This window comes from Rhinopithecus roxellana, chromosome 4 (genome assembly GCF_007565055.1).
Source record: "Rhinopithecus roxellana isolate Shanxi Qingling chromosome 4, ASM756505v1, whole genome shotgun sequence".
NCBI lineage: Eukaryota > Metazoa > Chordata > Mammalia > Primates > Cercopithecidae > Rhinopithecus > Rhinopithecus roxellana.
In genome coordinates this window covers 156,381,144-156,406,003 of record NC_044552.1, presented here as the reverse complement: position 1 = coordinate 156,406,003, position 24,860 = coordinate 156,381,144, and the positions used below count along the sequence as shown (strand labels likewise).

At 39.8% G+C, this 24,860-nt stretch overlaps 1 protein-coding gene across 3 annotated transcripts in view; it reads right to left on the bottom strand.

Annotated features, from left to right (window-relative positions):
- PRKN (parkin RBR E3 ubiquitin protein ligase) overlaps positions 1-24,860 on the bottom strand; it is a 1,396,422-nt gene that overhangs the window by 428,934 nt on the left and 942,628 nt on the right. For all 3 annotated transcript variants that reach the window (XM_010373152.2, XM_030929283.1, XM_030929284.1), the window contains one exon: positions 8,742-8,878. In XM_010373152.2, the coding sequence (XP_010371454.1) occupies positions 8,742-8,878 (137 nt within the window). The remainder of the gene's footprint in view (positions 1-8,741; positions 8,879-24,860) is intronic.

The following is a 24,860-nucleotide window of genomic DNA, read 5'->3' as shown; positions in this document are numbered from 1 at the left end:
TTCAGCGAGGCAGGCAAACAGACAGGCAGATACAGGGAGACTGTGTGTGGGTAGGCTCTGGGTAGTTTGTTAATAGTTTAAAGCTTATAATATGGATTGTCAAATTGCTTTTCTGAAATATATGAATTTATATTCTTACCTCTTTTGAATGTGTGTCAATCATTTTATATTTTATGTTAACAATTCTTTTTTTTTTTTTTTTTTTTTTTTTTTAAGACAGGGTCTCAGTCACTCAGGCTGGAGTGCAATGGCATAATCATGGCTCGCTGCAGCCTCAGCCTCCCGAGCTCAAGCAATCCTTCCACTTCAGCTTCCCAAGTAGCTGAGACTGTAGATGTGCCCCAACACATTGACCTAATTTTTTAATTTTTTGTAGAAAAGGGGTCTCCCTATGTTGCACCAGGCTAGCCTCAAATTCCTGGGCTTAAGTGATTCATGTAGTCCTCCCAAAGTGCTAGGATTACAGGCTTAAGCCACGGTACCCAGCCTACGTTAGCAATTCTGTAGCAACTAATTGTGTTGAATTTTTAACATGTGTGTTGTCTATTTGCATATATTCTTTTGTAATTCATCTTTTAATATATTTCCCTAGTTTTCCAATGTGTTTTAGGAGTTATACTGACATGATTATTTATATTTAGGAGAGCAATGTTCAAAAGCCAAAAAATAGTCCTTTGTATTATATTTGATGTTTTGCTCCCTAAATAGGTGTCTGCAACCCAGGTTTCTTGACTCCCTAGGCATCAAGAATATCTCTGTATCTAAAAACGATCAGAAAGATCTGTCACATACTGCGCTATGACTGACAACAACCAAGAAGCATAACGGATTATAGTTGGTGAGCTGACGTATTAGATGGAAAGGGAATTGCATTCTAAGTTAGGTAAAAGCTGGAATTACATGAAAAGTGACCTGGGAGCACAACAGTAAAAACAAAAAACAAAAGGCAAAAACAAAAAAACGGACGGACTTGAATGGTACTAATGGTGAGGCCAATGGCATGTCACAGGGAAGGTGGGAAACTACTTCCTCAGCCCCTTAGAGCTACAGAAAAATCTGTGCTGCCAGGGCTTATAAAGGACAAGTAGTAAGTGCATTTTGCATAGTACCCATCATTCTACAGCAGCACTCTCAACAAATCAACCTAAATACATGAAGCTCCAACAAGTTGTGTGGGTGCTACTCAGTTTTAAAAGGAGATGCAGAGGGTGCTTTGTCATTTGAAAATAATTCCGAGCATAGACTATGAGTAAAAGCTGGTAGAGCAAAAAGACAGCAAACCTTTCAGGATAATTATAAAGTTTTTACCAAAGCCCATATCTTTAGGTAAGAGTTTGTCAGAGGTTCTGGAAATAGGCTATTTTGGCTATGTTTGTCAATCTTATTTTCAAGTTCATCAAAATGGACTGAAAAATCCATGCTAGCTAGCAAGTCAAGTCACTTACAGATGAACTAGACATGGGCAAAGGGAGTATTTTTGCATTTACGAATGCTACAGATTCCCATTGAAAATACCTTGTTGCTTGCAGAATGCTCACCCCTGCAGTAGTTCTCAAATGTTTAAACCTGAGAACTTTAACAAACTCTGATGCCTAACCTTTTGGTCTGAGGCATGGCCTCGGCATTGGGATCTTTAAAAACTTCCATGTGACTGAAAAGCATATATGAGGTTGAAGACCACAGCCTAGGTAGAAGTGGGGCAGCAGGGAAGCTGAGGAGATCAGCCAAGAACCTCCAGAGAGACATTCCACAGCATCGGGAGTGCACGATCAGCAACGTGCCCAAAGTGCCCATCCTGTTGTCAGGTGCTGTGTTGCATCTGACCACAGACAGAATCAGGCGTGGACTCTGAAGCCTTCCTGTGGCAGTCCAGCTTCCATAATTTCAACACATTCTTTGTTTCTTTACAGAATTAACTGTCATTTCTGTTTTCCATACATATTATTAATATATGTTAATTAATTAATTAATTAATTAATTTATTGAGATGGAGTCTTGCTCTGTCACCCAGGCTGGAGTGCAGAAGTGCGATCTCGGCTCACCGCAACCTCCACCTCTCGGGTTCAAGTGATTTTCCTGCCTCAGTCCCCCAAGTAGCTGGGATTACAGGCACCCGCCACCACGCCTGGCTAATTTTTGTATTTTTAGTGGAGATGGTGGCCAGGCTGGTCTCAAACTCCTGACCTCAGATGATTTGCCCACTTTGACCTCCCAAAGTGCTGGGATTACAGGCATGTGCCGCTGCACCTGGCCAATATAGATTATTTACAAGACTCATGGACATTGATATAAGCTTTCGCCCCACCATAGAAGAAAGTGGTGCCTTGGGAGTAATATGGGTTCCATCAGCTCTTGTTCCTGATCATCTGTTTTGATTTATAGTTTGATAAACTTTTGATTTCTTTCTTTCTTTCTTCTTTTTCTTTTTTTTTTTTTGAGACAGAATCTTGCCCTGTCACCTGGGCTGGAGTGCAGTGGTATGATCGTGGCTCACTGCAGCCTCCACCACCTCGGTTCAAGCGATTCTCGTGTCTCAGCCTCCCTAGTAGCTGGGATTATAGGCATGCACCACCACACCCAGCTACTTTTTGTGTTTTTAGTAGAGACAGGGTTTCATCATATTGGCCAGGCTGGTCTCGTGCCCAGCATCAAGTGATCTGCCTGCCTCATTCTCCCTAAGTGTTGGGATTACAGGCATGAGCCACTGTGCCCAGACTATAAGCTTTGATTTTCTATTTCTATTTTATTATCATTTTATTGTATGTGTCTTGTTCTATGCTCCATGAATCAAGGCAAAGTCAAATAAACCAAGAAGGGAGATCACCAGATAGATGGGTAATTGGCTGATTTATGCATTGAGTTATAGGAAATCCCAATCTACAATTAAAGAATGTCCAAATGTGCATTTATCTGTAAATATACACATACATGCAGACATAGACACAAACACAATATGTACATGTTTATGGGAGTACATGCTTAAATCACAACCAAAATAACAAAAGCCACTATACACTGCATGCTTACTGTCTTCAGCATGTACCCTAAAGGTACTTCATAAGGCATTATTTTAATGTGTCCAGATAAAATGATGCTATTACATTATCCCCCTTTTACCTAAGATGAAATCAAGTGACACTAAGGTGAAGAATGTTGCCCTATATTATGTACATGGTAAGATTCAGAGCCAGAATTTGAACTAGGGTTTTCTGAGGTGCCGTATATAACCCATGATTTGTGCAAAATGGTTCACTGGTTTATGGGGGTAATATCAGGACTTACAGAGGTATTATGCAAAATATGAAAAGAACTGACCTCCACGAAGACTTAATGCATAGAATGATATGTGTACCATCTCATACTCTAGTCTGCATATTGGATGATCATATGTCATGTAGTGCAAAGGGGTTATCCCAAGGGAACAGGGAGTCCCACAACCACCATTGGAAAGTGGAGCCCTCTCTTGTCAGTTACCTTCAGCAGAAGGTCATCTGTGCTTGGCTAAAAGAATAATGAATAACTTATTTTATTTTAATTAAATTAACCCTATTAAAGCAGATAAGTGACTTAAAAATAATCCTTCAAAGAAACTATTAATTAAAGATAGAACTAATAATCCAAACATGACAAAAATGAGAAAACGGCAACACTGACCATGTTGGTACATATGTGAACATCAATGTGATTATAAAATAGGCTCCACGATAGAAGCTAACGAGAGTAGGGAGTCATTATATTTAGCAAGACATTTAAAAACTAAGCAAGTAATAAACAAAATGAGTATCTCAGTTGAGCAAATATTAAAGGAAATCCAGTTTGTTCTTGACAAAATAAAATCTATGACATCTGAAAGTTTCTCTTTGCATAATATAGGGAAACATTGTAATTGGATATACAGTTTTTTAAAAGGCTGAAATAATACATGCTAAATAATCTTGTGACAAACCAAACTATATTTTCTTATGAGTGAGTACTTACAGAGATACATATACTAAAACGTGGTTGAAGCTATGAAGAAACAGGGATGGAACCGAACCATGCCCTGTGGAAGACTGACTACAAATTGAATGACAGTACAGTTGTTTCTAGCCTGTCTCAGCGTCTGGTTACTAGCTCATTTTTTTTAAACAGCAAAATACACAAATATGTAACTTTTGTACTTGTTGTTATTAAACATAAAAGAAAGAGGTGCCAGGGAATATACATTTTCAATAGCAACTGGTATTTTAAAAAATAAAAGAAAATTTCTATGAGTATTATATTTAAGTCACCAGTGATGAGGTGGCCACATTCACAAAAATATATATAAAAGGATTCCAAAAAAACTTTGCAAAGCAACATCTTTCAATCCATTCATCCCCTGCCTCACTCCCTATTAAAACCAAGGAGTTGAACTCAGGAGTGCATAAGATTCTGAGGATGGCATTGGCATACTGAATTTAAAAATAAAAGTCTAAAAGGTATTTAAAACACAATTAATATATAGTAGAATCCATATAATGCATTTTAACAACACAGAGCTTGACCACTCAAAATTCTTTTCAAGGAGGTTGTTAGTGATCTCATGGCAAAGAAACACCAAAATGAAAGTTAATTTATGCCCATTCTTTACAAGTGACCCAACTTTGATAACTTTTTCTGTGTCTATAAGGGGCTGTCAACAGTGTGCTGTATAGAAAATATTTTTGAAAATAATATATTTAACCTGTCCCTGAAAGAAAAGGTGATGTTTCCAACATGACTGAGAACAAGAAACGCCAAAGGATCCTAAACATATGAAAAGATGCTCAACTTTGTTTAAAATTAAAAAGAAAAATACAGCCAACTACATAGAATACCATTTCTCAAATATGTAATTAGAAACAGAGCAAAAGCCTTTCAGTTCTCCTGTTGGGGAGCAAGTAGAGAGACTGATGCTGCACTTTGCAACTGACATTGCTGGTGGGTATGGAAAGTGCACCACTACTGGGAGGGGAATTTGGAAACAGTAAAATAAATACACATTTTCCCTTTGGTGCAGTAACCCCTCTTCTAGGGAGCAGATCTCAGTAATACTCTGACAACAACATGAAAATGTGGGTGCACACAAGTCTATTAGTTGTAGCAATAGTTAGAATAAAAAAAATGAAAACTTAGCGTTTGCCAATAAGGAAAAAGTAAGCTATACCTACACAAAGGAATTCGATAATGCTATATATTTTTAAATGGAAGAAAATATCTATAACAGACTAGGGAGTGATCTTTAAAATATAATACATATATACCTTAGAGCAAAAAATGCAAGGTGAAGAAAAATGTGCATAATCTACGTTTTACTTAAGAAGGTGACACATCTATATCATTATTGATATCGTCTATAGTATGTTTACTTATTTTTAAAATAGGTGATTGTTTTTAATAAAGGTTTACCTTTGGGAGAGAAAAGGAATATTATTTACCTTTATTATTTATTTATTTATTATTTACCTTTGGGAGAGAAAGATAATGTAGATTAAAGGGTATATTTCTTTGAATATAGCATGTTTTGTAGCTTTAGCTTTGGAATAATGGAAATATTTCATATACTATGAAAACAAAATAAATTTAAAAGCAATGAAAGGCCAGGCGCAGTGGCTCACGCCTGTAATCCCAGCACTTTGGGAGGCTGAGGCAGGCGGATCACCTGAGGTCAGGAATTAGAGACCAGCCTGGCTAACACGGCAAAACCCCATCTCTACTAAAAATACAAAAATTAGCAGGGCATGGTGGCATGCACCTGCAGTCCTGGCTACTTGGGAGGCTGAGACAGGAGACTCACTTGAACCCGGGAGGCCAAGGTTGCCGTGAGCCGAGATCATGCCACTGCACTCCAGCCTGGGCAACAGAGCAAGACTCCATCTCAAAAAAAAAAAAAAAAAAAATTAAAAAATTAAAAAAATAAAAGCAATGAGAAATATGTATTCAATTGATGACATAATTATACATTAACTTGTATGAGTTTATATCCCTATAAGGATATACTCTAATGACAAAACAAACTGTAAAAATCTGAACACTGTTTTCAGTAATCATACTTGGGTGGTGGTGTGAATATTGTAACACTGATACTATTGTGGGTGCATTCCAAAATAAGGCAAATGAGTAATTTTGTTGGTATCACTCAGTAACAGAATTTTTGCCAAGGGTGAAAGAAACAACAGTTGTAACACTGTGGACTTGTCAATGAAAATTTGGTAACACTGGATTTGAACTGAAAATGTTAGTATAACTAATATTGCAGTTTGTACTTAAAAAACAAAACAAAACATGTCTCCTAGTGTGTTCCCCTAGGCCTAGAAACAGTAACCAACATGGTGATAATGAGCACTCCAAGCACCAAGACTTCTAAATACTATTTCCTACTAAAGGGAGCCAGAGCTCCTGAGAAAAATGGCTGATTACAGGTTATTGGGCGAGAATTACAAGAAAGGTCTAGAGTGTCTTGATACACTACAAATCCTGACTAATGGGTATAGGAAAGTTCACTGTAGTATTTTTCCTTACATTTGAATGTTGAAATTCTCTAAAATAAAAAGTTACACATTAAAAGAAAATGAGTTCAAAACGAACTGATAATTAAAAAGATAGAGTATGAAGAGAAGACTTGAAAATGTGTGTTTAGAAATGTTTCCATTGTTTGTGGCTTTGTGAAGGAAGAAAGCTAACCAAAACAAAATGGTCACATTAAAAGCATTACAGACTTTTCCAATCTGTAAATAATTACTTCACTAGATTTTGAATGCTTTTGTTAAAAATAAAGGCACAATAACTTTCAATAGGTTTTCCTTAACAATATGTTAACATATATTATGCAAATCTTAATTTTAAAAATTCTTGCATTATTGGTAGATATGCTTAAAAATGAGTATCATAATTTACAAAGTCAACAAAGCAATTAATTTATTCCATTTGCATCTTTTTATCATTTCGAGGTATGTCTTTTAGCTATAATTGACATCAAAACTAAGTCCTGAAATAAATTGAACTTAAAACCTCACCACTGAGTCAAGGTATCCCATAGTTTCAAATTAAGTTTTGAAGAATTAATGAAACATATTTAATCACATGCAGTCATTTATACATAGAGAGAGATAGGAACTTTTACTTTACCCCAGGTACATAAATTACCTCAAAGTAGATCAATTACCTAAATATTAGAGGTAAGCCATTGGAAGAAAATATGGAAGTAAATCATCATGATCTTAGATATGGCAATGAAGTCTTATGTTTGACACCAAAAGTATTAGCAACAACAAAAACAGATAAATTACATTTCATCAAAACTAGAAACTTTTGTTCATCAAAGGACGTTATGAAGAAAGTGAAAAGACAACCTACAGAATGGGAGAAATACATGCATATCCTGTATGTGATAAGGATCCAGTATCCAGAATATATAAAGAACTCTTACAACTCAACAACAAAAACATAACTCAATTTAAAAATGAGCAAAGAAAGGACTCGAACAGACATTCCCATAAAGAAGATATATGAATAGTAAACAACCACATGATAAGATAATCAACATCACAGTCATGAGAGAAATGAAAATCAAATCCACAATAAGACACCACTTTACCCTTACTAGGATGACTAGTTAGAAACAGTAACAAGTGATGGCAAGGATGTGGAGAAATAGAAACCTGCGACATTGCTACTCTGCTGGTGGCAATATAAAACGGTATGGCAGTTGTGGAACACAGTGACCAGTTCTTGAATTCTGCTTCTTGGTATATATCCAAGATAAACGAAAGCAAATGTGCATACAGAAACTTATATGTGTTTATTCATAATAGCCAAAAAGATGGAAACAACACAAATGCCCATCAGCAGATGAATGGACGCACAAATTGTGGAATATCCACACAGTGGAATATTATTCAGCCATAAAGAGGAAAGAAATACTCATACATTTTACAACTTGAATAAACCTCAAACACGTTATGCTAAGTGAAATAAGGCAGACATGAAAGGTCACCTATTGTATGATTTCTTTTATAGGAAGTATCTACAATAGGCAAATCCATGGAGGAAGAAAGTGATTGGTGGTGGCCAGGGGTCAAGGGCAGTGATTACTTGGGTAGGAGGTGTTCAAAGACTTTTGAAGCTGGATAGAGGTAGTGGTTGTGCAACATTGTGAATGCACTAAATGCCACTGAACTGTACACTTCAAAATGGTGAATTGGTGACATGAATTTCACTTCAATTAAAATGTATATATATAATAACGGTATAGTACAAGTAAAGGGTTCTTTGTAATGTTAAAAGATAAAATATTAAGCAGTTCAGGTTGATCTCATTCTTCTTTTTCATATATGTTACTTTATATATATTGGGTATGTGTTCAACATTTTGAGTGACAGAGGCATACAATTTAAAAATTTGGTAAGACGGCTCTAGTTCTAGGGTAACAAATCTAGAACATGGAGAATGACTCTAAACCACAGAAAAACTTTGTATACCTTGGCTGAATAATATTGATAAACTTAGTCTCAATGCCTTTATGCAAATTATGCATTTTCCAGTTCAACACAGTTCCTTCATTCCCCAGAACTTTTATCTTTTGTGATCCAAACATTAATGTTTCATATCCAGCAATGATCAAATTTAAATTTTCAGCTCTTCTGCTAGGGTTTACATGTATCTAAGTCAGTTTTAAATCAACAGCTCTTCTTCTGTTCTTCATCAATATTAGAAATGGAGAGAAAACATGCTAGACTTACCCACACAAGGCAGGGAGTAGCCAAGTTGAGGGTCATGAACAAACTGCCGATCATTGAGTCTTGTCACACAGTATAAGTGGAAACAGTCTAAGCAAATCACGTGGCGGGAGTTGCACTGGAAAACCAGGACGGGGCTCCTGCAGAGAGAAAGGAAGATGTTTCCTCTGGTACCTGTCAGTGTGGAAAGGCAGCATGTGGTTTACACCAATTTCAGTAATCCTGGAGGGTTGTGTAGAGCGTGCTCTGTGCAAAGACCGGAGCTGCTAAGCATTCAGCTCATGTATAACAACACTACAGCTTAAAAATTGGAGGCACTCCATGAACTACACAGAACATTGATTCTCCTAATTTTATATTTTTTTACGTTAACACGTTTATCAATCTTTTGATTAAACCTGAGCTAAAATATAATCTCTTTCTGGAAGTCTTCCCTGACTCAGAATTCCCAATTAACCTATCAAATCATCCCATCTGTTTGTATATATTTCTATTGATCCATTATTACATCATAATATTCGTGTCTTTTCCTTTCTCATAGACTGTTATCTCCTTGAAAGTAGGTCCTATGTTTATTTTGATATTCCCATAGTACCAGGCATTGTAATATTTTAAATGAATGTTCTAAAAATTGAAATCTTTAAAACATTTTAAAGATTTTTTTTCTACAAAGTATTTTAATGGAATCAAAGAATTTAGGACATATATAGTGATTTGTTAGTAATCCCATAACCATAATTAGAGAAAATTCAACAGTAAAATAAAATTTTGAATAAAATTCAAAATTCTGCTATCCTACTTATTTTAAATCAATATATAATACAAAACAAAGAAAATAAAATTCCTTGGTAACTTAATTATAACTATATTATAATAATAGGACCTGAATTTCTCCACAATCAAAAGAAAAATTACTATTGCATCAAAGTAAAAATGTTGAACATTTTCTCACATTTTACTGGCAAATAAAAAAGTAGAATTTAGGGATAAAAGGTTATCCAATAGGGATTCTTCTACTGCAAGATTTTGTCCATTGTGTCATCTTGAAACCATCCAAATATTCAGTTTCTCAAAGTATGGTTATGGGATTACTAATAAATCAATATATGCAAGTCCTAAATTTTTTTTATTCCCTCAAAATACTTCGTAGAAAAAAATCTTAAAAACCATGTATTTTTACTGGAAAATGAACCACACAACTTTATGTCAAATAGGAGACAAGCTCAATATATGAATTTGAAACCAGCCCCAAGGTGACTTTAATAGCAAGAAAGATACTGGAGTCTATTTAGATAAGCCTATGTAATGATAACAAAATACAAAATAAACATGTTCATTCTATACCCAATCCTTAACACCTATAGGAGCTCTTCAAAAGCCCTTTTTCTAGAGAAATTAATAATAATAATAATAATATAAATGACAATTTCTTTCCTTCTTTTTTTTTTTTTTTTTGAGACAGAGTCTCGCTCTGTCGCCCAGGCTGGAGTGCAGTGGCCGGATCTCAGCTCACCGCAAGCTCCGCCTCCCGGGTTCACGCCATTCTCCTGCCTCAGCCTCCCGAGTAGCTGGGACTACAGGCGCCGCCACCTCGCCCGGCTAGTTTTTTGTATTTTTTAGTAGAGACGAGGTTTCACCGTGTGAGCCAGGATGGTCTCGATCTCCTGACCTCATGATCTGCCCGTCTCGGCCTCCCAAAGTGCTGGGATTACAGGCTTGAGCCACCGCGCCCGGCCAAAAGATAATTTCTTAACACCTAAAAGATTTTCAAAATTCTGCTCTCACTTACTTCAAAGCAATATGTAATACAAACAAAGAAAATAAAATTCCTTGGTATTTTAATGCCACGGGTGTGTAAGTAATCAGTCAACTTAATCTGAGCAAGGGCGCACCTAAAGGTACGGCTTCTCCTTTCCCCTCCTGGAACCTATCCAAAGTCCTTCATAATGCTTTCCTATTTCTAACCAGAATCACTCGCATACACATGCTCAAGCACACACATACTTTTTTCACTTTGTGACCCTGTGAAGCTGCTGTATTTTGCCTTTTTCTCTCACAGCTGTTATGTGAAAAATATTCTCTATCTTGCTTTCAGCAACATGGTAGACTAAAACCTTTATAGACCTCCCAATCTGCTACTAATGCATGGAGAAAATATTAGAACATTTATGAAAATGTGCCCGCATATAACAAAGTTAAAAAGAAAGCTTAGAAATGACCCTGTAGAGGAAACATAAAGAAAACATATAGAGCCTAAACGGTCAGCCCATGAACCCCTGCCACAGTGGCCCAGAAAGTCACGGCTGCATGGTCTGTGGTCGTCGGTGTAGCTTCTGCAGGCTTTTCCACTCCTGTTAGCAGAGTTCTCTCTCGCATGGATGGACAACAGCACACATTTACAGTTTTCTCCTTCAGTTTGAATATGATCCCAAATGACTCGTACCATCTAGACAATACGGGGAACATCCATTGTCCTACTCTATTAATGACATCCTGCTGTTCGTAGATTAACAAGAAACAAGCACTACATTGGCGGCTGTGGTGTGAAATCAACCCTGTGCAGCGACAGGAGCCATTAGGGACATTAGGGAAAGTTTAGAGGTCCAAGTCTTGGGGCCTGGAAGTACACACCTTCCAATATAAACAGTCCATCTTACCCATCCCGCAGCTGGGAGTGAAGCACAGACAGCTGCAGACGCAGTGGGTCCAGAGTTCTGGTTCCCACAGAGTGAACTGTATCTTCCTAGCGACACCGGAAGAGTCCTACTGAAAACTAAGCCACAGCTGCACCAGGCCACCTCAACCTCCTTGAACTGAGAATGTCTACCTTGAATAAAAAATAGGAGAAATGAGCACCAGATAACAGTGGGTTACCAGATAGTGAGCAGCGAAGGGACTAGGGTCTGACACATAGAGGCATGGTCAGCACTGGAAGTGAGGACAGAGACTCATGTAACTCCCTTGAAGAAACACCACTGCCCAGACGCAGGTGTGGAATGCAGCCTGGGAAGCTGGAATGTCGTGTGTGTTTCTGCATGTCCTCTTTGGAAAAGAAAGAAATGTACAAGTTACAGGGCGTCAAAAATGATAAATGAGTCATTCAGGAATTCTGATTGTCTATTACTATCTATAAACAGTCAACTTGGATATACACCTATATACAGATATAGATAAATGATAGATACAGATATCAATAGATAAACATATATGCTGAAATATACAGATGAAGATATAGAAAATATACATGCTGTTTTATACACACACACACACATACATAATGTTATAAAGATAGTGTATATGTGCATTTCACATAGAATTATCAGTCACCTGGAATTCTTGATATAGTTATGAGCTAAGATTGCTCATCTCTTATTAAGATATTCCTTGTAGTTGTGCAAAGTTAGGTGAGGAATAAACATGACACCAATAAAAAGGTTATTAGATTAATCAGCTGAGAAAAGGAGTGAAAATCTTTTCATGGCTAGAAGGTCTACATCATTAACTTCCTAAATGCTAAATCAAAGAGGAGGGGGAAAGTTAGTGTTTACGGGCACTTACTTTGGGTTAGGCGGCTTGCTAGGAACTTCACAGACTTCCTTTCATTTCATCCTCCTAAAATAAACTGCCCTTTCTCTACTGTCCATCCTGTTCTCTCCGCACGTCCATCCCTTTCAGCTGGGAAGGTCCTTGCATAGCCTAGGATTCTTCTAGCTCCTGTACACCTAGATGCATGCTCTTTGCCATCTATTCTCATGGTAATACTCACCTTCATATTCAAAGCCAAATCCCTAAGTTCTAGGTCCAGTACAAGACTAAAGATCTCCAAGGAACTTTCTCTGGAGCCTAACACCTCACTGCTTCTTCCCTTTTTCTTTACCTTTCTTCGATACTTAATTAAAAAGTTCATCCGTAATGTACTTCAATACTGGCCTGACTCTTGTTTAAGGTGTTTCATATACTCCTATCTTAGGCTATCAACATTAAATGAAAAGTCACGAAATGGTAGAGAACCTACTTGCTTAACCCTTTCATGACCCATGCCTCACCAAATACAGTGTTGAGCACCTGATAGTTTTGTAATCAAGAGTTATTGATTATTTTAGTGGACAAATGAATGGGTCACTATTTTTGTAGTTTCTCATACTTTTATAATGTCTCTGCTCTCATTCACATGTTGTTCACTAAATTTCTTATTGTACATCTACTTTGACTAAAGTAGGCACTTAGTAATTACATGTGGACTACAGCACCCAGTGAATGGATAAATACCTTATAGTTATACTTGGTTTACACAATCACAGGGCATGGTTGAGAGACACAAGATGCCCATGGAACAAGTATTACAAAGAAGTATCTGCAGTCCCCAAACTCTGGGAGCCCAAAAGTTAGGAAAAGAGAAGATTATTGAGTCAGGATGGATCCATTAGGGAACCTGAATTGAATTTAAAGAAATGGGAGGATTGATATTTGGTCACTGGAAAGAAATGTTGTTTCTAAGCAGGAAGGAATCACAGACATGCAAGTATGCTAGGAACAGAAGAGCAATCAGGTGGGCTGATCAAAACGATGCATCAGGAAAAGGGTGGGGGACAAGATGAAAAGGGTTGAGGACAGAGCAGATTCCGGCCAGGGACTGGGGTTAACTCTAGGAGACACAGCTAGCATAAGGCCTCTAGACTGTGGGATTCACTGAAGGTTTCTGCTATGGTTTGAATGTTTGTGTCCCCTCAAAATTCATATGTTAAAATCCTTATCTCCAAAGTGATGGTATTAGAACATGGGGTCTTTAGAAAGTGAATGTTGTGAGAGAAGAGCCCTCATGAATAAAATTAGTGCCCTATTAAAGAGACCCTGGAAAGCTCCCACACACGTTCCACCATGTGAGGACACAGTGAGAAGCCACCAACTATGAACCAGGAAGGGGCGCTCTCACCAGACACTGGATCTGCCAGTGCTTTGATCTAGGACTTCCCAGCCTCCGGAATGGTGAGAAATAAATTCCTGTTGTTTATAAGCCACCCGTTTATGGGATTTTGTTATAGCAGCCAGAATGGACTAAGAGAGTTTTCAAACATGGGAGGGGAATGATGTTTTAGTTAGCTCTGACAAAAGTATGGAGGGAAAGAAGCTGGAAGTAGTGAGAACTACTTGAGGTCATTTTGGTAATTTAGACATGAGTTACTAAGAACTGGACTATGATGTGCAAGTGGCTCTGGGAGTGGAAATGAGAAGAAGAACGGGTGACATTTCAGAGCAGGACCCACCAAGACTTATCCTCTCATGGGTCTTTTGTTCCTCCTGACATTCCTGTGTGCCCTTTGCTCTAATTATCTACATATAAATGTTAATTGATCAATCCAGAGATGATTTTACCCCAATGGGCCAGGTTAAAGAGCAGTAAATTAAAGGTTAAGTAAAGTTCTCAATCATATATAAAAAGACTTATAAATGCTTTCCTTGACATTGCCAAAGAGTTATTTGTAACCAATAATTTCTCTGTTTTGATAAAAAGTGACGCTTTTTTGCAGAATATTTAAGCATAATTGAAGGAGTTTTAGCTACAAATAATGTGGCAAGTCATTCACATACATTAAAAAAGTAGAATATGGTTACACAGTGTTCCAAATATTTAAATTCTTATAAAGTTAGTATTCTAGCATCTACAAAAATAGCATGTGAGCTTTTATGTTTATCTAGTAAAATGTGCAATTTACTCTGCTGTTGTTCTCTCTCATTTGCCCTCCTTCACACACTCTGGCAAAATCTGTCTGTTTCTCTTTCTCTCCATTTGCCTGATTCTTTCCTATGTGTACATCTTCATTTATACTCATTAACAGAGAGGATGTGGATGAAATGTGACATATATTGAAAGCAATGTGCCAGATATTTCAAGCTATGTAAAGATGAAGAAGCAAATGTAAGCTCTCAAGGACATATAAATCCAGTAGAGTGGGCAGGAGAGGGAAACACATAATTGTAATACAGGGCAGAATATTTTAAGTGACGTTAGAGAGGTAGGATATATTGCCATGCTCACGCTCTGGGGCAAGCAGCCTTCAAGATGTTCTCCAGTGAGCCCCACCTCCTCTGTAGTTCCTCTCCACATTGAGTGTATTGACCCACATGCAATAGGAAAAGTGCAGAAATGACCATGTGTGACTTCCAAGAGTAGGTCAGAAAAGACACCGCAGCCTCTGTCTGTGCTCTTACAGATCACTTGCTCTGAGGAAAGTGAGCAGCCATGTTGGGAGGACACTCAAGCAGTACTATGGTGAAGTCCACGCAGGAAGAAACTGGGGCCTCCTAACAACAGCCGGTATCTACTTGGCAGCCAGTTGGCCCCCTAGGATGACTGAAGCCCTGGCTGACATTTTGACTATAACTGCATGAGATACCCTGAGCAAGAACTATCCAGCTAACCTGCTCCCAAATTCCTGACCTGCTGAAACTGTGAAAGGCAACGTTTACTATTTTCTTCAGCCACTAAGTTATGGGGTACTTTGTGATTCAGCAATATCTAACTAATTCAGGTTCAGAGGAGGAAGAGGTCATATATAGGTTGAAGACCAGAAAAGAATTCATGAATATAGTGGCATTTGAAAAAAGGGTCAGGATTCCAGTGCATAAAGATGCAGAAAACACCTGAGGTCAAGAGAAAAGAATGGAGTTGTGAAAGCACAGAGCAGAGAAAGAGAATGCTGAGTTATCTGGAGTGGCTGGTTTCTTCATTCTCCCCAGTGGAAAGGAAAGTTATTACATACGTATGAAGAGCAGCAGTATCTGAAATGCAATGAAAACCAGCACAAGTTAAAATAAAAATACTATGTGCAAAATCCTTGAGGAAATAAAAACAAAATTCCCTCACTTGAGGGAGAAAGTCCTGCAATTTAGCTAACACTTGACCCTTGAAAATTCACACATTGTTTCCACTGTTCTTAGTTTGTGCAATAGTAACAAGGAAGTTATGCCCCAGCTAGCAATCTTTCAAAGCTTTCTGAAAACTCCACACATGGAGAACTATGACTCCTGGGCATTTAACACGGAATTTGATTAGATAAAAGTAATTAAAAGAGGAAAGCTACACCATTAAAAAACATGAATTTATCTTCTTAACGACTGCCACTTTAAGCCCCTTTTAGTTAGAGATAGCTTACAAACAATAAAGAAATAAATGACTGAAATCTCAGAGACCAAATGCATTTTAATTTCATCTATATTTGGCAAAATTACATACTAACTGCCAAAGTGCACTACTAACAAAGAAGTAACCAGCACAGCTCCTGCCCACAACCATGCCAGAGAGAGCATTTCAGCCCATGTGGGTCGTAGGAGTTCATTATTTGAGTTAGCCAAGGGAGCAATCCCTCGCTGGAGAGGCGCCTGCTCCAAGATACTAATTGATAGGCTCAACTTTTAGAAATTAAAATAAGCTTCAACAGTTGAATGACCTTCAAAATTCCTTCCAGCAGCCAAGTCTAAAATCCCGAAATAAGTTCATTTGTCCATTGGCCTGCTTGGAATCAGAGTGCTATTAAGGCACTGGCAGATCCTGAATCAGCTCACGAACTACCCCTTCTGGTTTTTCTTGCCTCCTCTGCCCATGTTCTCCCTGTTTCATCCAGTCCACTCTGCTACATGGAAGAGGGTTTACTTTGGTTCTGTAAGCTTATTTGCAGAAGTCCCATATTTCAGCATATACAACGTAGCCAAGGTAAAATTCATTTATGTCTATATTTTTGAATCACTTTTATTCAACCATTCTGCCAACACAGTGGACCGGCCACTAGATGCCAGACACTGTCATGTCACATCCTATAAAAGTGAACAAGAATGTTGCATCTCTTCAGGAGGTCACAGTCTATAGAGTTGAAGACAAATAATTAATCATTCATAGTGTGGTGGTAAGCACTACCATAAGGATGAATTTAGAGACTACTTAGCCTGTCTCTGGGGTTGGAGGAAGGGCTCCCAAGATAGCTCATGACTCGGTGCATCCAGTCTATACAGTCTATATAATGAGAAGAGGCTGAACAAACTAAATGGCTTTTCCTGTTTATAAAGGTTTTTTAACAAAACACTACATAAAATAATATTGTAAATATGTCACAAAGGATTCTGAAAATATGAATTCTCTATCTCCTTTCCTAAAAGAGTCCCCTTTTCCTCTTAAATTCTCATCCAGTAAGTTGACATCCCGTCTGGGGTGTTAAATATTATTAAATTCAAGAGACTTTCTAACCTCAGTGTTTGTTTCCAAGTTGGACTCTGCTGCTGTCTGCCCTCCGCACTCTGCGGACCCTCCTGTCAGGCACGTTCCCTTTCACTCCTGGGCAACAACTTGATTTTGTGCATCTTGTGGCATTGGCTTGTGGCTACCTAGAACTTTTTTATTCAAAAGTTCCCTATCAAATTAATTATATTCCCACTGATAGGTTAACTCATTTTATTTACTATCATGAAAGGAAGTAGAAAAGTTTCAAGTAACGGCCACTTTTTCTGCTTCAGACATATTCTCTTCAATATACACCTGCTGAGGTTGAGAGCCTGCAACACAGGCGCTATAAAAATAATTGAGTAAAGAGTTAGGAGTGGCCACAGTGCAGTGTCCTCTGGAGCAATGGATTAGGTCTCACGAGTGTTGGCAGAGTCTGAATTCTCACGAGCGTCTCTCTGGCCAAGATCTACATCAGCGCCCAGGCTGTCTCCATCCTCTCTTCTCTCCCTCAACCCCCTGCCTGATCCCAGCAGCCCACCCCAGCAATACTGTTCTAAAGAGGTTTCCGTCCTGACAGTTCTTGACCCCAAAATATGAACCAGTTTTTCAGTGCCTATGTATTAAGGCCTCAGGCTTTTCTTCTGTCTTTTGGAGCCTCCATAAGCTGGATTTGCCCTGCGAAATGTCTTTCCATCTTTCCCATTCACGAATCCCTCTGTTTCTCTCAAGTCTGCCTCTTTGCTGCTTTTTTCCTTATGCTCCTATCCCTATAGGCAAGATTCCTCCTCTTAGTCCTTATTTCCCCCAAAACTTCAAGGTTCAGCTGAGGCACAACCTCTCCCATAAGCTTTTTCAATAAAACTCCAGATAACATTGACGCGCTATTCACTGTCTAATTTCTTGGAATGTTTATATTTAGAAAGTATTGCTTTTATATTTAACTTAGTAGCTTATTACATGTCATTTGTATTATTGTTTTCTTTCTTTCTTTCTTTCTTTTTTTTTTTGTTTTCTGAGACAGGGTCTCACTCTGTAGCTCAGGCTGGAGTGCAGTGGTATGATCTAGGCTCACTGCAGCCTCTACCTCACAAGTTCAAGCAATTCTCATGCCTCAGTCTCCCAAGTAGCTGGGACTACAGGCACATGCCACCATGCCCGGCTAATCTTTCTATTTTTGGTAGAGATGGGGTCTCGCCATGTTGGCCAGGCTAGTCTTGAACTCCTGACCTCAAGTGATCCGCCCACCTCAGCCTCCCAGAGTGCCGGGATTACAGGCATGAGCCACCGAGCCCAGCCTCATTCGTATTGTTTTCTACCTGCTTTATGAACCTACACCAGGTCTCTCCAACCCAAATTCAACACATGCTAACTGGGAGGCTACTATGCACAGGATCCTGTGCTAGACCTGAGAGGAGGATGCAGCTGTTGCTCTCAGGAAGCCTGTCTGATGATGAGAAAACTCAGTCAGGGACACCTTGGGAGAACTAATAAGAGGCAACTCAGTCCAATGTCGGTCAGGTACAGGATATTTCCTGAAAGAAGGAAAATATAAACTAAGGCTGAAAAAGCAAAAATGAGTTAGCCTGACCAAGAAACTACAGGGAGGTGGAAAAAATGTGTGAAAACACTTCAGATGGAGTAAAATTAGGTAAGATTAGGGAACCATGCTGTGTACAGTATTTTCATACTATCTTCTCAGGCTTTATTAAAGTCCCAAATTCCAGAAATTAAAAATTAGATTAAAATATAATGATAATGCTTCTACAAGCCACATACATAAGTCTGCATTTTAGGTTTATATAATATCCCAAGTGTGGTTGAATTGGGTTCTATTGTTTACAACATTTTGAGCCACTGACAATAAACTGGCTATGCAAAATAGAAATACAAAGCCACAGTTATAAGAGGGAATTAATGTATTATTAATTTTCTCCAGATGATTTCAATCCTGGAAGATACCCATTTGGCTTTAGTCTAATTTATGTATTGTATTTCTAAACATAATTACTGTTGACAGGTTGAACCCACACATAACCCATTAACTTCCCAAAGTGCTAAATTGAAAACATTACAATGTAACAACAGATATTAGAAAAAAAAAAAAAAAAAAAACTTCTGTTCTTTTTTAAAAGTAAGTTAAAAGCAAAGATGTCAGCCCTATTTTTTAGTAATTTGTTAGAATGATTTGGTTTACCTAGCTTTCTTGCTGAGGCATTTATACTAGAAAACAGACACTGACATGTAATTGTAAATAGTGGATAAATCATAATGAAAAAATTGTTGCATGTAAAAAGAAAAGAAACTAAAAATTCAAAAGGGTGTTTGGCCCATGGGAGAAAAACGCAACTCATAAAATATTGTCGCAATACTTTCCTATCCCCCAATTAGTAGAATTATTTTTTTTCAAGGATGCTCAAAATTATGTTTATAATAGTCCAAGTTCTTCAGACTCTAATTTCGGGTCACATTCTATTCAGACTGTCAATATGTATAGCTAAAAAAAGCTGAAGCCAGATTTAACATAAAATAGTTTCTGGGTCATATCATTTGCATAGAGCTGTTATATGGCACTACTATTTAGCTGTTGGAGATGCCATCTGTAATACATACTAACTCATGCACATATCTTGTCTTTGTTTTTTCCTCTGTGCAAAACAGCTAGAAGCAGATAATGCCCAGATCCACTGCAAAAGCATTCTGCTAAATTGAGAAAAATATGAAGACAGATCTTGTTTGGATAAGAACCCCACTGTGAAATAAATTATTCTGGTGTATCCCCAAATCTCATGACAGGAAGAATTAATGTGCTAAGAATCAGTCCAGTGGCCATAAATGTTAGAAGCTATTTAACATAAGAAATTATTTCAGACACAGAGTGGTGTTAAAAAGACACATCTTGGGCGCGGTGGCTCAAGCCTGTAATCCCAGCACTTTGGGAGGCCGAGACGGGCAGATCACGAGGTCAGGAGATCGAGACCATCCTGGCTAACATGGTGAAACCCTGTCTCTACTAAAAAATACAAAAAACTAGCCGGGCGACAAGGCGGGCGCCTGTAGTCCCAACTACTTGGGAGGCTGAGCCAGGAGAATGGCGTAAACCCGGGAGGCAGAGCTTGCAGTGAGCTGAGATCCAGCCACTGCACTCCAGCCTGGGCGGCAGAGCGAGACTCCGTCTCAAAAAAAAAAAAAAAAAAAAAAAGATACATCTTTTGCTGTCCACTCACCAAAACCCTGCACAAACAATTGTGTACTGGTTTTTCATTCATTCTTAAAATGAATGAATGTAATAGTATGCTAGGTCCTTTCTTTCTCTTTCTTTTCTTTCCTTCCTCCCTCCCTCCCTCTCTCCCTCCCTCCCTTCCTTCCTCCCTCCTACCTTACCTTACCTTACCTTCCTCCCGCTCTCTCTCCCTCACTCTCTCGCTCTCTCGCTCTCTTTCTTTCTTTCTTGACTGAGCCTCACTCTGTCACCCAGGTTGGAGTGCAGTGGCACGATCTTGGCTCTGCAACCTCCAGCTCACTGCAACCTCTGCCTCCTGGGTTCAAGTGATTCTTGTGCCTCAGCCCCCTGCATAGCTGGGACTATAGGTGCACACCACCACATCTGGCTAATTTTTGTATTTGTAGTAGACGAGGTTTTGCCATGTTAGCCAAGCTGGTCTCAAGCTCCTGACCTCAAGTGATCCGCCTGCCTCAGCCTCCCAAACTGCTGCGATTTAAAGGCAAGAGCTACTGTGCCCAGTGGGTCTTTTACTTCTTTTGTTAGAGAAATATTTAAAAATCAGGTTGCCTGAAGTAGAGTGGTTTGACATGAAGAGCCTGCCTAAAAGATTGTAGACATCTTAAAACAGTTCAACAATGAAAATGTCTTAACATGAGAAGGTACTGTGAAATTTCTAAGGTATCATTAGATGAATTCAGCATTAAAATATTGACATAATATATTTGTGGCATATAGTAGATAAAATTATTTTCCCAATTTAGTTGTTTTTGCTTGTTTTACATGTGTCCAGAAAAGCACTGTATACCATCCCAAAGTATTTTCCAAAATATAATAAAAATCAATATGGCATAACAGTGCAAATCAGGATGAATTCAGAGCCAGGCACAGTGGCTCACGCCTGTAATCCTAGCACTTTGGGAAGCCAAGGTGGGTGGACTACGAGGTCAGGAGATCAAGACCATTCTGGCTAACATGGTGAAACCCTGTCTCTACTAAAACTACAAAAAATTAGCTGGGTGTGGTGGCACGCACCTGTAGTCCCAAATACTCAGGAGGCTAAGGCAGGAGAATCGCTTGAACTCAGGAGGCGGAGCTTGCAGTGAGCTGAGATTGCACCACTGCACTCCAGCCTGGGTGACAGAGGGAGACTCCTTCTCAAAACAAACAACCAACCAAACCAGCCAAACAAAAAAATGAATTCAGGTGCAAACCCAAGATAAAGGAATTCATGCAAAGACGTGACTGTCTGCCCAATACATGGGATGCAGTTGATGGTTGAGGAAGGTTTGTAAAGAGCCCTAGGAGGGTGGTGTGAGCTGGCTGCAGTATTAGCTGGCCTCAGAATCCCATTTCTGTGAAATGAGGACCTGTGACATGAGCAGGTTAGATGGGACCATCTCTAGAGCCTTTCTGGATATAAAGGTATTGTCATCTTCAATTTACATGATCACAAGGTTTCTTCTTTATTGAAAGTTTATAGGACTTAATCCTCACTGGAAAGCACATGCAAAGCCTATTCATATTTTGGATTTCAGCTTTCTTGTATTAATGTGGATGCTGCAAGAAAGGGTGAGAAACCAGAGATTTCTAGAGATTTTACTCCCTGGAAGACTTATGAGAGGGAGATCTTGATGCAGAGTATTCCAGGAAAATCAGAAAAGATGTTTTGGTGTTAAAAACAAAAAATGCAACAAAATATTAATATATAGCTTTTAGTTTTAAAGCTCCTTTGTTCTTTTTTCAACAAAGTCAGCTGATCACTGGGGCCAGACACACCTACATGGAAGAAAAGCCTGTGCAGACAGAGGGCTGCATGGCCTCCGTGGGTCAGGCGCCCCTCCACTGTGCTTGGGGCTTCCCCACACACTACCCTCGCCCTGTTCATTACAGGTCCCCCTTGTACTCACCCACTGGCTTGAATGTCTATGTTCTCACCAGACTAGAGGCCAGAAACCTGGGATTTGGCCCTCAGACTGCTTTTGCCAATAAAGTTTTATTGGAAGCCAGCCATTTTATATATTACCCGTGGCATGGCTGCTTTTGTGCCACAATAGCAGCAGTGACTAGCTGTGACAGGTCCTAGATGGGACACCAAGCCTAAGCTACTTCCTATTTGGCCCTTATCAGGACATGTTTGCTTATTTCTGCTTAAGGCTATTGAGTCCATAAACACAGGGCTATCTTTCTGTATTCCTAATGCCTGGCGTGTGGCTGCTGTTTGGTCAATGTTTATGTTCTCAGTGACTGACTGACTCAAGGAATGAACGACTATCAAAGAATAGGGACAAAAGCAAGGCAAACAACAATGTTTGCGGTGTCCAGACGTCTGCAGTAGATGACTGGTTTTGAGCTAAGCCATTCAACTGCTGTTAAAGGCTGAAAACACCATCTCCCGCCATCCTCCAGAGTTAGGCTTATTCGTTCAGAGAGCTGAGTCCAGTCTGGAGAGCACCCAATACTCGCGACTTCCACATAATGCAAAGGCAACGGGACAAGGACTTTGACGAGGGCACACAGGACAAAGAACATATTGATTCCCTTATTGAACAAAAATGTACTGCGTGCCTACTATGGACCAGGCACTTAGCATTCAGGATGTCATTGTCTCTTCAGATCGGAAGGGATAGGTATTAAGCCAACAAGTAAAAACTAGCTAATGAAAAGTGATAGCAAGGAAATGTCATGGGATCATGTGATAGTGCTGGTGTGCTGCCCATGCTGGGTGGCTGGGGAAGGCCTGGGGATGGGACATTTGCGTTGCCATCTCAATGACAAGCCATGCACAGGTCTGGTGTAAGGGGGTTTGCAGGGAAGAAGCAGGTGGAAAGGCACTTAGGCAGGAATGCTGGGCATTTGTGAAGAATTAATCAGAGGGTTAGTGTTTTGGGGACACAGTGACCAAGGAGGCAGCAGAGCAAGATGAGGTCTGAGGAGATGAAGGAAGCCACACGGAGCCTTTAAGACACACTCAGGAATTCAGCGCTTCAACAGTGGTAAGTCAGGACAAAATTTTAAGTAGGGATGCAACACAATGTCATTTACATTTTAAAAATCACTCTAACTTGATGTAACGAATGGACTGGAGCAGGGCCAAAAAGGAAGGGAGATGCATAGACATGGTGAAAGCCATCCTGGAAAGAAAAGAGTGCCTTGGATCAAGCAGTGGAGAGGGAGAGGCAAGGACAGGTAGACAATATGTTGGGGGCGATCGAGCACTTGAGGTCTCCCGTCGAGCTTTGCTTTCCTATTACCATTTGCAGATTTCTCCCTTTTTAGGAAATCTCAAAATCATGCCCCAACATCCCTGGGATCATGGTTCTAAAAGCCACACCTTTCATATTACTTTAAATGGAAATGAAGCCTTTCTGGTTCTAAGCAAATTTAAAACCTTTGCTTAGAGCCCAGATTCAATGATAATGAGCCTGGTCACAAAATACTACGTTAACACAGCTTTAAAACTATAACTTCCTTTCAAAAAAATCCACTGGACTGACTGATCCCCTCTACCACGCCCAGGGTTGGGCACAGAGCAGTGGACATAGGATGCATGGGCTCTGCTCCCACAGATGACTTGTTGTGGGCAGTGTCTGGCCCAGGAAGCCCCGTGAGGCTGTGGGGGACCATAGCTGGTATCTTCAACAGGGGAGTGACAGCACTGGGGGAGAAAAATGGGAGGTGTCAGATATTTAGGAAGTAAAATTGTCAAGATTCAGAGACTCATTAACCTGAGACAGAAAGGCGACCTCTTTCATCATTTAGTGAATGCTTCTAATGTGCCGTGTTTCCTGCTAAGCGCCTTCTCGGCATCTCTATTTTAATCTGCGGAAGGATCACTGCTGCTAGATGGTAGGGCCCGCTCCTGCGTTTTCTCTGCAATCTCACTGCCTAATGCTGGGCCGGTACCTAGGAGGGCTCCAAAAATAGTGGTTTAATGAATGCATGCATGGCTCCCCCGCCCCTCCTATGACAACAACAGTGAAATCTCTACCATAGAGAAGGACACGGGAAGAATCGGAGGCCACACCCACTGTCCACAGCCCACCGGTGACGGAGCAGGCCCCAGAGCCAGCGCTGCGTGGGCACCACCAACATTCCTCAATTCCGCATGCCAGGGCCCGGCCTCTGCGGATGCTGCGGACATTTGCTGACACAGGACAACGACTGGAGGAGCAGCAGGACTAGAAACTGAATCTTCTTGTTCTAGGCTTGCTGAGTTTGAGATGCCTTTGCGATGTCCCAGCGAAGATGTGCAGAAGTCAGTTTAGTTCACGGTTCTTTCGGGAGAAAGATGGGGCTGTAAAGGGCCTGGGGACGCATCCATGGAGAGATGGCAATTACAGCCATAGGAAACACTGCGATTATCACGTGACTGGTTTGATTATGGGGCTTTAACTTATTAAGCTATAAACATCGAGCAGTGTCACGGTTTCTAATACCTGCCTCTGTGCATGTGTCAGACACAGTGGGCAACAGCCTAGAGCCCACGACGTTCAGCCACTTTTACCTGTGGCTGCTTTTCAGTGATGAAAATAATCGAATGGGCCTTAGATCGGCCCTTTTTAACCTTCCATCTCATACTGCACTGGAAGCTCTTTCTTCCCCACAGTCAAGACCAGGACCAGCTCCAGCTGCTCCAGATGTGCAGCGCAGGGAAGGCCTGTGCAACTGCACGTGTCCAGGACTG